The sequence below is a fragment of the Bubalus kerabau genome, chromosome 10 (genome assembly GCF_029407905.1).
Source record: "Bubalus kerabau isolate K-KA32 ecotype Philippines breed swamp buffalo chromosome 10, PCC_UOA_SB_1v2, whole genome shotgun sequence".
In the NCBI taxonomy this organism is placed as follows: domain Eukaryota; kingdom Metazoa; phylum Chordata; class Mammalia; order Artiodactyla; family Bovidae; genus Bubalus; species Bubalus kerabau.
In genome coordinates this window covers 61,502,195-61,515,180 of record NC_073633.1, presented here as the reverse complement: position 1 = coordinate 61,515,180, position 12,986 = coordinate 61,502,195, and the positions used below count along the sequence as shown (strand labels likewise).

General features: G+C 38.6%; 1 protein-coding gene across 1 annotated transcript in view; it reads right to left on the bottom strand.

Annotated features, from left to right (window-relative positions):
- The window catches only part of WDR72 (WD repeat domain 72), a 229,246-nt gene that overhangs the window by 193,325 nt on the left and 22,935 nt on the right, over positions 1-12,986 (bottom strand). The window contains exons 2-3 of the mRNA XM_055537915.1: positions 7,156-7,320; positions 151-257 (exon numbers count right to left, since the gene is read on the bottom strand). Of these exons, the coding sequence (XP_055393890.1) occupies positions 151-257; positions 7,156-7,308 (260 nt within the window). The 5' untranslated portion in view covers positions 7,309-7,320. The remainder of the gene's footprint in view (positions 1-150; positions 258-7,155; positions 7,321-12,986) is intronic.

The window sequence follows — 12,986 nt, the reverse complement described above, 5'->3', positions numbered from 1 at the left end:
AAACATTCAAGATCAAACTTTTCTTATATGTAAAAGGAACATGTTAATCACTAAAGTTTCCTTCGGCTCTAGATGTCTGTATTCCATCAGAGTGCTTTTGTAATGGACAAGGAATGGAGAGGGGTATACAGTCTCACATATCTTACTTACCCGTTTTCAGCAGCACTAACTACAAAGGGCTGTTTAGAGAAGTCTCTTGCTCTTGCCAAACACATCACTGAAGCTGAGTGACCAAAAAGAAGTTCTTTGGCGGAAATCTGAAAATGATGACAGTAAACTTTTAAATAGCGGTAAATTTTTTAGTTGAAGAATTTAATATGACATTATAAAATTACTCATAATTCTAATTAGGAAATGGTCTTTGTTTCTGCTTTATATAAGTTTCAGGAAAAATATCAAAATCCCCAGGATAATAAACTTCTAGATAAAGGAACTATGTTATATACACTTTTCATTTGTTTTTTTGGTTTTGTATCCATCATGAAGCCTAGATGATGGCCAGACCTGTTTTACAAGATCTAGGTTTTGAATACAAATAAATCAGTGTTGATGTTTATTATGCACAAAATGTACCTCAACCGATAGTAGCAGATTTATGTGCAGATTTCAGAATTCAGGAATGGGTTTACAAAATAATGTAGAGAAAATATTACCTTTCCTGTAACCATTACAATGCTTTACTTGAAGTCGTGCCTCAGAAATAATGAAAATGAACTTTCGGCTTTAGAAATAAAATTTTAACTAAGCTATTATTTAAAATGCCATTTTTTTTCCTCCTATATGTGAATTTTTAAAATGACACCATTATCTCATATGTGAAAGAAATCTGTCCCCCGTAACACAACATATCAGAAGAACAAATTATTTCATAACATAATTCTCTTTCATCTTATTTCTATACTAATCAGAAATACTTCTTTAAAAGATCTGTTATCAGAATAAATTTCTAGTGCTGTAAAGAGCATTTTGTAGTTGGTTATAATCACTTCCAATCCGAGTTCTCGATCTTCTTCCTGGGAATACTGGTCGCATCTCAGAAAACAGCATGCTGTGTTTCCCCATCATCACATTTGGGAATGCACACCTCTATGAATTTAACCCCTTTCCTCTCCATTACAGGCCCAAATAAGCAAGATTCAGGGCAAATCAAGGATACTCCTCCTCCAGAGAAAAACCACCATGGACAAAATATCAGGACAGAACACCACTGCCCTTTATAAGAAGTCCTCATTCTGCTACTAAATCTTCATGTGTAGTTGAATACACCATGACAATTCACTATAACCTACTCATTTTATCACACATGCTGTGTGAAGAATAACAAAAATATAATTCTACAGCCACACAGAGTCAATTGTCATGATGAAATCTAGGGACCTTTACTTCTATTCTTGCGCTCCCCTTCTTTGAAGTGTTGGTCCCCCTCACTCCCAACTCAGGTACTTCTAATGGCACAAATAAGAAAGGGAAAAGAATACACAACATGATAAGCATATACCCTATTCCAGGCACTTGTGCAGCCATCAACAGGGTTTAATCCCCATCTCACAGTTGAAGAAATTAAGGCTCAAAGAGTAGAAGAAATCAGTTGCCCAACACCACAGAGTTGGTAAATACCAGACCTAGGATTTGACCAAGACATCCATTCTTTATCTCTACTCAACATTGCTATTCATTTTGTCATTGTTGTGTTTCCTTCTGATGAGAGTAAACTTTTAAATACCTGTAAACTTTTTACTTGAAGAATATAATATGACATTATAAAATTATTCATAATTTTAATTAGGAAATGCTCTTTGTTTTTCCTTTATATAAGTTTCAGGAAAACTGATATATGGCATATCAAAATCCCCAGGATAATAAACTTCTAGATAAAGGAACTATGTTATACACATTTTTCATTTGTTTTTTGGTTTTGTATCCACCATGAAGCCTAGATAATGGCCAGACCAGTACCCCCACATCCAAGGAGTGGTGGCTGCGGGTGCAGGAGGGCCGAGAGGAGCTACTCTATGTTCAAGGTCAGGAGGGGCAATCTCGTCCAGGGTAAAGTGCAGTGGCTGTGCTTTGCTAGAGCAGTCGTGAACAGATACCCCACGTCCAAGGTACGAGAAACCCAAGTAAGACGGTAGGTGTTGTGAGAGGGCATCAGAGGGCAGACACACTGAAACCATAATCACAGAAAACTAGCCAGTCTGATCACACAGACTTGTCTAACTCAATGAAACTAAGCCATGCCTGTGCGGCAACCCAAGATGGGCGGGTCACAGTGGAGTAGTCTGACAGAATGTGGTCCACTGGAGAACGGAATGGCAAACCACTTCAGTATTCTTGCCTTGAGAACCCCATGAACAGTATGAAAAGGCAAAATGATAGGATACTGAAAGAGGAACTCCCCAGGTCAGTAGGTGCCCATAATGCTACAGGAGATCAGTGGAGAAATAACTCCAGAAAGAATGAAGGGATGGAGCCAAAGCAAAGCAATACCCAATTGTGGATGTGACTGGTGATAGAAGCAAGGTCCGATGCTATAAAGAGCATTATTGCATAGGAACCTGGAATGTTAGGTCCATGAATCAAGGCAAATTGGAAGTGGTCAAACAGGAGATGGCAAGAGTGAATGTTGTGACATTCTGGGAATCAGCGACCTAAAATGAACTGGAATGGGTGAATTTAACTCAGATGACCATTATATCTACTACTGTGGGCAGAAATCCCTTAGAAGAAATGGAGTAGCCATCATGGTCAACAAGAGTCTGAAATGCAGTACTTGGATGCAATCTCAAAAACGATAGAATGATCTCTGTTCATTTCCAAGGCAAACCATTCAATATCACGGTAATCCAAGTCTATGCCCCAACCAGTTATGCTGAAGCGGCTGAAGTTGAACAGTTCTATGAAGACCTACAAGACCTATTAGAACTAACACCCAAAAAAGATGTCCTTTTCATTATACAGGACTGGAATGCCAAAGTAGGAAGTCAAGAAACACCTGGAGTAACAGGCAAATTTGGCCTTGGAGTACAGAATGAAGCAGGGCAAAGGCTAATAGAGTTTTACCAAGAGAACACACTGGTCATAGCAAACACCCTCTTCCAACAACACAAGAAAAGACTCTACACATGGACATCACCAGATGGTCAACACCAAAATCAGACTGATTATATTCTTTGCAGCCAAAGATGGAGAAGCGCTATGCAGTCAGCAAAAACAAGACTGGGACCTGACTGTGGCTCAGATCGTGAACCCCTTATTGGCAAATTCAGACTTGAATTGAAGGAAGTAGGGAAAACCACTAGACCATTCAGGTATGACCTAAATCAAATCCCTTATGATTATACAGTGAAAGTGAGAAATAGATTTAAGGGACTAGATCTGATAGACAGAGTGCCTGATGAACTATGGATGAAGGTTCGTGACACTGTACAGGAGATAGGGATCAAGACCATCTCCATGGAAAAGAAATGCAAAAAAGCAAAATGGCTGTCTGAGGAGGCCTTACAAATAGCTGTGAAAAGAAGAGAAGCCAAAAGCAAAGGAGAAAAGGAAAGATATACCCATTTGAATGCAGAGTTCCAAAGAATAGCAAGGAGAGGTAAGTAAGCCTTCCTCAGCAATCAGTGCAAAGAAATAGAGGAAAACAACAGAATGGGAAAGACTAGAGATCTCTTCAAAAAAATTAGAGATACCAAGGGAACGTTTCATGCAAAGATGGGCTCAATAAAGGACCTAACAGAAGCAGAAGATATTAAGAAGAGGTGGCAAGAATACACGGAAGAACTGTACAAAAAAGATCTTCACCACCCAGATAATCACGATGGTGTGATCACTCACCTAGAGCCAGACATCCTGGAATGTGAAGCCAAGTGGGCCTTAGGAAGCATCACTATGAACAAAGCTAGTGGAAGTGATGGAATTTCAGTTGAGCTATTTCAAATCCTGAAAGATGGTGCTGTGAAAGTGCTGCACTCAATATGTCAGCAAATTTGGAAAACTCAGCAGTGGCCACAGGACTGGAAAAGGTCAGTTTTCATTCCAATCCCAAAGAAAGGCAATGCCAAAGAATGCTCAAACTACCGCACAATTGCACTCATCTCACACGCTAGTAAAGTAATGCTCAAAATTCTCCAAGCCAGGCTTCAGCAATACGTGAACTGTGAACTTCCAGATGTTCAAGCTGGTTTTAGAAAAGGCAGAGGAACCAGAGATCAAATTGCCAACATCCGCTGGATCATCAAAAAAGCAAGAGAGTTCCAGAGAAACATCTATTTCTGCTTTATTGACTATGCCAAAGCCTTTGACAGTGTGGATCACAATAAAGTGTGGAAAATTCTTCAAGAGATGGGAATACCAGACCACCTGACCTGCCTCTTGAGAAACCTGTATTCAAGTCAGGAAGCAGCAGTTAGAACTGGACATGGAACAACAGACTGGTTCCAAATAGGAAAAGGAGTACGTCAAGGCTGTATATTGTCACCTGCTTATTTAACTTATATGCAGAGTACATCATGAGAAATGCTAGGCTGGAGGAAGCATAAGCTGGAATCAAGATTGCCGGGAGAAATATCAATAACCTCAGATATGCAGATGACATCACCCTTATGGCAGAAAGTGAAGAGAAACTAAAAAGCCTCTTGATGAAAGTGAAAGAGGAGAGTGAAAAAGTTGGCTTAAAGCTAAACATTCAGAAAATGAAGATCATGGCATCTGGTCCTATCACTTCATGGGAAATAGATGGGGAAACAGTGGAAACAGTGTCAGACTTTATTTTGGGGGGCTCCAAAATCACTGCAGATGGTGACTGCAGCCATGAAATAAAAGACGCTTACTCCTTGGAAGGAAAGTTATGACCAAACTAGATAGCATAATCAAAAGCAGAGATATTGCTTTGCCAACAAAGGTCTGTCTAGTCAAGGCTATGGTTTTTCCAGTGGTCATATATGGATGTGAGAGTTGGACTGTGAAGAAAGGTGAGCACCAAAGAATTGATGCTTTTGAACTGTGGTGTTGGAGAAGACTCTTGAGAGTTCCTTGGACTGTAAGGAGGTCCAACCAGTCCATTCTAAAGGAGATCAGTCCTGGGTGTTCTTTGGAAGGACTGATGCTGAAGCTGAAACTCCAATACTTTCGCCACCTTTGCAAAGAGTTGACTCATTGACCCTGATGCTGTGAGGGATTGGGGGCAGGAGGAGAGGGGGACGACAGAAGATGAGATGGCTGGATGGCATCACCGACTTGATGCACATGGGTTTGGGTGGACTCTGGGAGTTGGTGATAGACAGGGAGGCCTGGTGTGCTACAGTTCATGGGGTCACAAAGAGTTGGACACGACTGAGTGACTGAACAAGTGACCCTTTGTCCTGTAGGGGCAAGATTCAAGGGAAAAGTAAGAGAAGATGCTCTTTCCTCTGGTGTTATGATTAGCCATAGAAAATGTTAAGGAAAGCTCTCATGTGGAAAATCTCACAGTCATACTAATCAATATCTTATTCATGTAACTAAATTTTCACAATATCCTCACAGTGAATTTCCAAAACATAAAGCTGATCCAATTTTCTTCTTGTTTCCTCAGTGATTCTCCTTGTTTCTTCCACCCCTACCAATTTGATTTCCATTCCCACCCCATATTTCTAACCACTAATGTCTCAATATCAGCAACTATTAGCATTTTGAGTGGAATAATATCTTTGTTGTGAAGGGGCTGTTATTACACAATGGAATGTTTACAACACCCTGGCCCCTGCCCACTAGAGGCCAATAGCATCTCCCTTCCTATTGCTCTAACCCCAAGCAGAAGACTTGCTCCTAAGAAGAGCATGAAATAACTATTCCCACTGAAGATGAAGTATAGACTGATCCCCACAAAGAGCCCCCTATATTATAACATAACTGCAGTGGCAGTTACTAGCTATGCCCTTGCCCTATGACACTGCAACCTGATAGGCAGCCAGCACCAGGCATTTTCATTCATGTTTAAACTTAGGAACCTACCATACTGCCTAAGTCACAATAGACACCCAGTAAATGCACGGTGAGTAAATTCCAGGAACATATGTCAAAAGATACAGATGCTAGGATTCCAAATCTCTTAAACTTATAGCAACCAACATATTATAAAAACTACTACTTCAGCCAGGAAACCCTACACTTCAACATTAATAAGAGTAGCAAGATAGTGTAAGTCATTTAGGATTGTGAGTTTAAGTTGTAAGAGATAATAAATGCAAGGGCCAATTTTAAAGTCCAGCTGCTGTAATAATGCCCAGTCCTTCTTTCAGGAATGTTCATAAACATTGAGCTGAGCTGGTCTGCTTGCAGTTCTTGGCAGTCCTATAGTGTAACTGCTCAGTGATGGGAGATGTTAATTAATTACACTATAAAATAGAATTACAATTAATTGTTAATTTAGGTTTTAAAGTGACAAACTTTAAAGGCTAAAAATAGTCTTTGATCTTTAAAAGGCTTCTTAATGAGGGCAGTATACTTTAAGTACATCATTAGTTTAAGTGTGCAAATTGGGTCTAGAGGCTACTAGAGCTAAGCAAATATCTATTCCAATATGTTAAATGTTTATGAGTTGGGACAGGGACAATTAATTGCTAATCAATGGGCCAAATCCTAGGTGAGGTCAGGTTCTGAAATAGGACGACAACAATAGTAAATTGGATTTAGAGCTTTCCAATGTGACCTGTAAAAACACCGGCAAGCAGAGACTAAAAGAATAGCAAAAAGGCCAAACTGACAGAAACACCCAGATAATTAAGATATTACTCATTTAGTTAATAGTAATTTTCAAGGGTGCCATTTGTTTGGATTAATGAGCCATAATTTGTAGAATTATACTTACATGTCTGTAGTTCAGTTACTTAAACATATAATTCAGGATATAAAATAGTAAAACTCAGCATAGCTTAAAGGATGATAACACTTAACTGGTAGCTAGGATTAGCAATATTCATAATATAATTTCCAATATGATCTCGACCCACCATATAATACTTCATTTTTCCAAATTCAGAAGTAAAACCCATGTATTACTTTGGTAAGTACCTTTTTAACAATCATGCAAAATTTCCACTGTCATTGCTGGTATAAGCAGCAAGCTATGTTTATCTTATAAATCTATCTGCCTCAATAGTAATTGTTTTCACTAACCTTTAGTTCAGATGAGAGATTCCAGAGACAGAGTTGACCCTCTTGACTTCCCGTCACAATCATTTGCTGGTCATCGGTGACCATGATGGCCGTGATGCTGTGTGGCGGGGCCTTCTTTCCCCAGAGAGCCACAGCCTGCAGGGAGGACCTCATGGTGAAGGAACCCTGGACACACAGAAATGGTAAAAAGTGTGCACAGTTATCATTCATTAATTTTGGAAAATGTGTTGTTGTGTTGTTTCACTCAGTCATGTCCGACTCACTTGCAACCCCATGGGCTGTAGTCCATGAAGTTCCTTTATCCATGGGATTTCTGTGGCAAGAATACTGGAATGGGTTAACATTTCCTTCTCCAGAAGACTTCCCAACCCAGGGATCAAACCCGTGTCACCTTCATTGCACCTGTGTCTCCTGAATTATAGGTGGATTCTTTTACAGCTGAACCATTGGGGAAGTCATCTCACAAATGTGTTTGATAACATAGACTTGAACAATGCGTTCTCTCAGAGCCATGAAGAAGGGTGCTTTCCCATCAAATAGAGAAGAATGTAATCAGACATTGAAATTAGCCTATCCACCCCAGCTCTGACTGTGGGTGACCTGGACTGCTCCAGAGCCCCTCTAGGCCTCTCAAGAAGAATAGAGTTGTCTAGACACTGTAATTTGAAGACAACTTCGCAGACTCTCTCTCCCCAGAAATGTCACCTCATCTAAGTAACAAATATCTAAACTTCACTATTAAAAAGCAAATATTTTCTGTAAGAACACTGTATCCTATTCTTCAAAGCTTCTTGTATGGCTGTTAAAATTGCTGTAATATTCATGTTCCACCTACACAACGTTTAATAGTAATTTTTACTTGAACTATTTCTGTATTTGATATTTTCCTAAATGACAATTTTAATGAAATCACTATCTCCATGTGTTAGTTACAGGGTTAAAGTACAATTATAAAAAAATACCTTTCAAACACAACTTCCCAAACCTATGGAACACAGTAAAAGCAGTTCTAAGAGATAAGTTTATAGCAAGACAAGTCTACTTCAGGAAATAAGAAAAATCTCAATCTAATCTTATACCTCAAGGAACTAGGAAAAGAACAAATAATCCAAAGTTAGTTAAGGAAAGAAATCATACAGATCAGAGCAGAAATAAATGAAACAGAGACTTAAAAACCATAGAAAAGATCAATCAAATTAAGAGCTAGCTCTTTGAAAAGGTAAAATTGATAAGCATATAGTCAGACTCATCAAGAAAAAAGAGGGCCCAGATAAATAAAATCAGAAATGAAAAGGGAGATGTTACCCTGCAGAAATACATAGGATCATAAGAGACCACTGCAAACAGTTATATGACAATAAAAAGGACAACCTAGAAGGATAGGATAAATTCCTAGAAATGAACAATCTCCCCAGACTGAATCTGGAAGAAAAAGACAAAAGGAACGGATTAATAACCAGTAATGAATTTGAATTAGTAATAAAATATCTTCCAACAAACAAAAGTAGAGGACCAAATGGCTTCACAGATGAAGAGGAAGGGAGTAAGAGGCTAAGAAAGTAAGAAGATAATAATTTCCAAGGAAAATAGAGAATCAGAGCAAAGAAAAAGAAAACCCCCAACCTCCCACAACACTCTGCTATGAGAGCTGCAAAACCTGGCAGTCTTAGGGATCTTAGTGTAAAATTAAGTCGGCCCCCAATCTCCATCACTCCTGATGGCTCCAAGGTATTCCAGCCCAGAACAATCACTGCTTATTATGGGTAAATAAAAGATGATGAGATGTCAAATGCACTGTGCTTAAGAAGTCAGAAGCAGAAAGTAGTAGCAGTTTTAACAAGTTCTAAGGATAGAGTTAAATAGTAAGTTTCATTTATCAGGAAAATTCAATTTTGGGGAATATCTCATTACCAGAGATACCAGATAAATGTGATACAAGTAAAGATTATTAAGATGGTAATGAGAAGGGCCCACATGGATTTTAACATTCTGCTGCTATAAACACTACTCCTAACTTTGTATTAGTACTTCTAGTATTACAACTTTTTTTTTTTAAGCATTGATGCTTTTGAACTTTTGTGTTGGAGAAGACTCTTGAGAGTCCCTTGGACTGCAAGGAGATCAAAGCAGTCAATCCTAAAGGAAATCAGTCCTGAATATTATGCTGAAACTGAAGCTCCGATACATTGGCCACCTGATGAAAAGAGCTGACTCATTAGAAAAGACCTTAATGCTGGGAAAGATTGAAGGCAGGAGGAGGGGGGATAACAGAGGACAAGACGGTTGGATGGCATCACTGACTCAAATGCTCTAGGAGATGGTGAAAGACAGGGAAGCCTGGCATGCTGCAGTCCATGGGGTCGCAGAGAGTCAGACATGACTGACTGAACAACAACAACAGTATTACAAAAAAAATCACCATTCAAAAACCATTTGCATTTGAACTTCATTTTTGGCTTGACTAATGTGTGCTTCTCAGAAGCAAGAAGTAGTAGAAAAGGAGTGCTCGTGGTCACACTGCTCCAGAGGAAACTGGGCATTTTTGTTTACAAGTAGTGTGCACTTGCTTCCTGCCCAAGGACTTGTCTTTCACACTTTGAACTTTACCTAGGACCCTGTAGTCAAGGAAATTTGTCTAGACTGCGTAAGAAGAAATGTAGCAGAAACAAGTTTGGAGAACATCTGCCAGGGAATTAATATATTTGTAATGATTAGCTAAAATTCTACTGAAGATAAATAATTTCTTTGGTGAGTTATTTATATCCCTATTACTCTGGAAAATGATCTTCTCTAACTTGAATCATTGTGACACTCTCTACCCAATAATTGGCCACTTTATATTACCCTGTTTGTTTGTTTTTTTTTAATCTCTCTTAAAATTATCTGCTTTGCATTGATGTCTCCCTAATGAGGTGATACAAATCCCCCAAGGTCCGAGAACCAGTCTTTGCTAAGTGTGGCGCCTGGCCCATAGTAGGTTCTTGACAGATATTTTTTAACTACATTGATTTTGGTGCTTTGATTCTTTATGAAAGATAGGAATCATTTCTTCATCATTATCATATTCCCTACAGGTCTGAAGCACAGGGCCTTGATTACAGGAAAACAGTAAATACCAGTTGAATAAATTATTTTCTTTATTTATGAATTCTGTATTCCAAAGGGGAGAGAATTGCTTAAGGGTATGAAATTCAAGTTAGGTTGGAATTAAATGTGAGTCACTTAATCCCTCTGAGCTGCAGTTTTCTCATCTGTAATCTGAGGATAATAATGATACCTAGATCAGGGTACTGTGAGGGTGAAATGAGAGCAGGCTTATAATGTAGAGCACAGTGTGGTATTCAGTAAGTTACTATTATTTTTATTTCCTCTAGCTCCTGTACTTCTAGACAATGGTTATCCATATGTTAAATTGTTCCACCATCATACTTGTGTTTTATTCTTATTCCAATAAAATTCCTTTAAAATTCACTAGATTTTAAATCCTTCCAAGGCAGAGACTTCTGTTTGATTTGTCCATTGCTGTATTCTCAGTGTCCAGAAAAGGGTTTAAGACAGGCAGAGTAACTATTCCAGACTAAATGAAGAAGTGAATGGAAGTATACATTAGAGTCTAAAACTCACATCTAGTAAAGCAAAATCTTTACAAATGTAAGCACCTAACAAAATACAAGGCACTTGGAGTTTAGAAAATCAAATAAGTCAAAGCATTTCATGTATTAAAATCCTTAATAAGTCATAAGATTCCTAATACATCCAAATTAGAAAACAAAAACCACAAAGGCTAAAGCCACGAGAAATCAGATCTCAACCATAGTTCATCCTGAACCATCTAGATTGCTAAATGTAGTGAAAACAGACCTCGTATTTATTACCTTTATTTTCAGATTATAAAGGTTACATGTAGTAAAATGAGGATAGTATCACCTACATTGCCTACATCTCAGTATTCTTATGAGGAATAAATCCAGGGCTGCAAATAGAACTATATAGGTATAAATATACACACTATGCTATCATTATGGAGCTTCCCAGGTGGTGCAGTGCTAAAGACTCCACCTGGCAATGCAGGAGGCACAAGAGACTGGGGATTCAATCTCTAGGTCAGGAAGATCCCCTGGAGGAGGAAATGACAATCTGCTCCAGTATTCTTGCCTAGAAAATTCCATGGACCGAGGAGCCTGGCAGGCTACTGTCCATGGGGTCACAAAGACTAGAACTGAGCACTGCTGCTGCTGCTGCTAAGTCGCTTCAGTCGTGTCCGACTCTGTGCGACCCCATAGACGGCAGCCCACCAGGCTCCCCCGTCCCTGGGATTCTCCAGGCAGGAATTCTGGAGTGGGTTGCCATTTCCTCCTCCAATGCAGGAAAGTGAAAAGTGAAAGTGAAGTCGCTTAAGTTGTGCCTGACTCTTAGCGACCCCATGGACTGCAGCCAACCAGGCTCCTCCGTCCATGGGATTTGCCAGGCAAGAGTGCTGGAGTGCAGTGCCATTGCACACATGCTATCATTATACCTTGCATATAATACTCATATTATAAACTCCTATAATCTAGAATTTCAGACAAGAAGTAGTTTTGGGGATCATTAATCAGATAGCACTCACTTATAAGAAAACTAACAATGAGAACTGTGATCTAGATAACTCAGAATCAGTTCTAATTCTGAGATTCCAAGACACTAAGCAAATTGTACAGTGAGAACAAGTAACAGATTAAAAGGTTGCAAATCTCAGAAGTCACTTTTTTTTATACTTTTCCCTCTTTTTCTTTTGTGGCAAAATTATAAAAATAGCCTCAGAAACTTGGTGCCTTGCTATCAAGAGGAGAGAGAGTAAATTTATGTTTCCTGAGACCCTGTACAATTCTCTAGAAATCTCTGATCAAAAATAAGCTTCAAAGGAAAAAAAAAAAATAGCCCATTGTAGAATCTCAAAGTTAGAGGAAAAGTCTGTGATGTGGAGAAGAAAGTCATGCCCTTGACTGAAGTATACTGTCCTGTTTTAAATAATTATATGTCTAGACAAGTTGTAAAATCTTTGGAAAGGGATTACAAAGCTCTATCACAGCCCTCAATGTATAATTATTGTATCCCAAATTTGAATGACTGAATGGTATTTTGGAATCCCTGAAACAAGACTGTGGATAGATGTTTACAGGCCCTTGAATGCTCTCTAAATGTGGTTTAATTAAAAACAGTTTAAAATAGACACTTCCACTGGCTGGGATTTAAAAAAAAAACAAACATTTATACAGACTGGGATAAAATTACAGATTATATTATAAAGGTTTAAATAAATTTCCCTCATTTGGATCTAGTCATGGTAAAGAGAACGTTTTAGATTATGATAGTGTATTTTGTTACTTATATGAGGAATACAATTAATACTTTATTATATTAGTATAGCTATCAAAATTATCATATAAACACACACATACATATAAATTTTACACTTAGATGACTTTCAGATAATTTCCACACAAATTTTTGACTGCAGCCTACCAAAATACCACAATCATGTCTCAGAATGAGATAATTGGCCTTCAAGAAGCTCACAGACCACAGATAGAAAACTCTTGTAAATGAATTACTCAAGCAAGGGAATTTCAGAAAAACATCTATTTCTGCTTTATTGACTATGCCAAAGCCTTTGACTGTGTGGATCACAATAAACTGTGGGAAATTCTGAAAGAGATGGGAATACCAGACTACCTGACCTGCCTCTTGAGAAACCTGTATCCAAGTCAGGAAGCAACAGTTAGAACTGGACATGGAACAACAGACTGGTTCCAAATAGGAAAAGGAATACGTCAAGGCTGTATATTGTCACC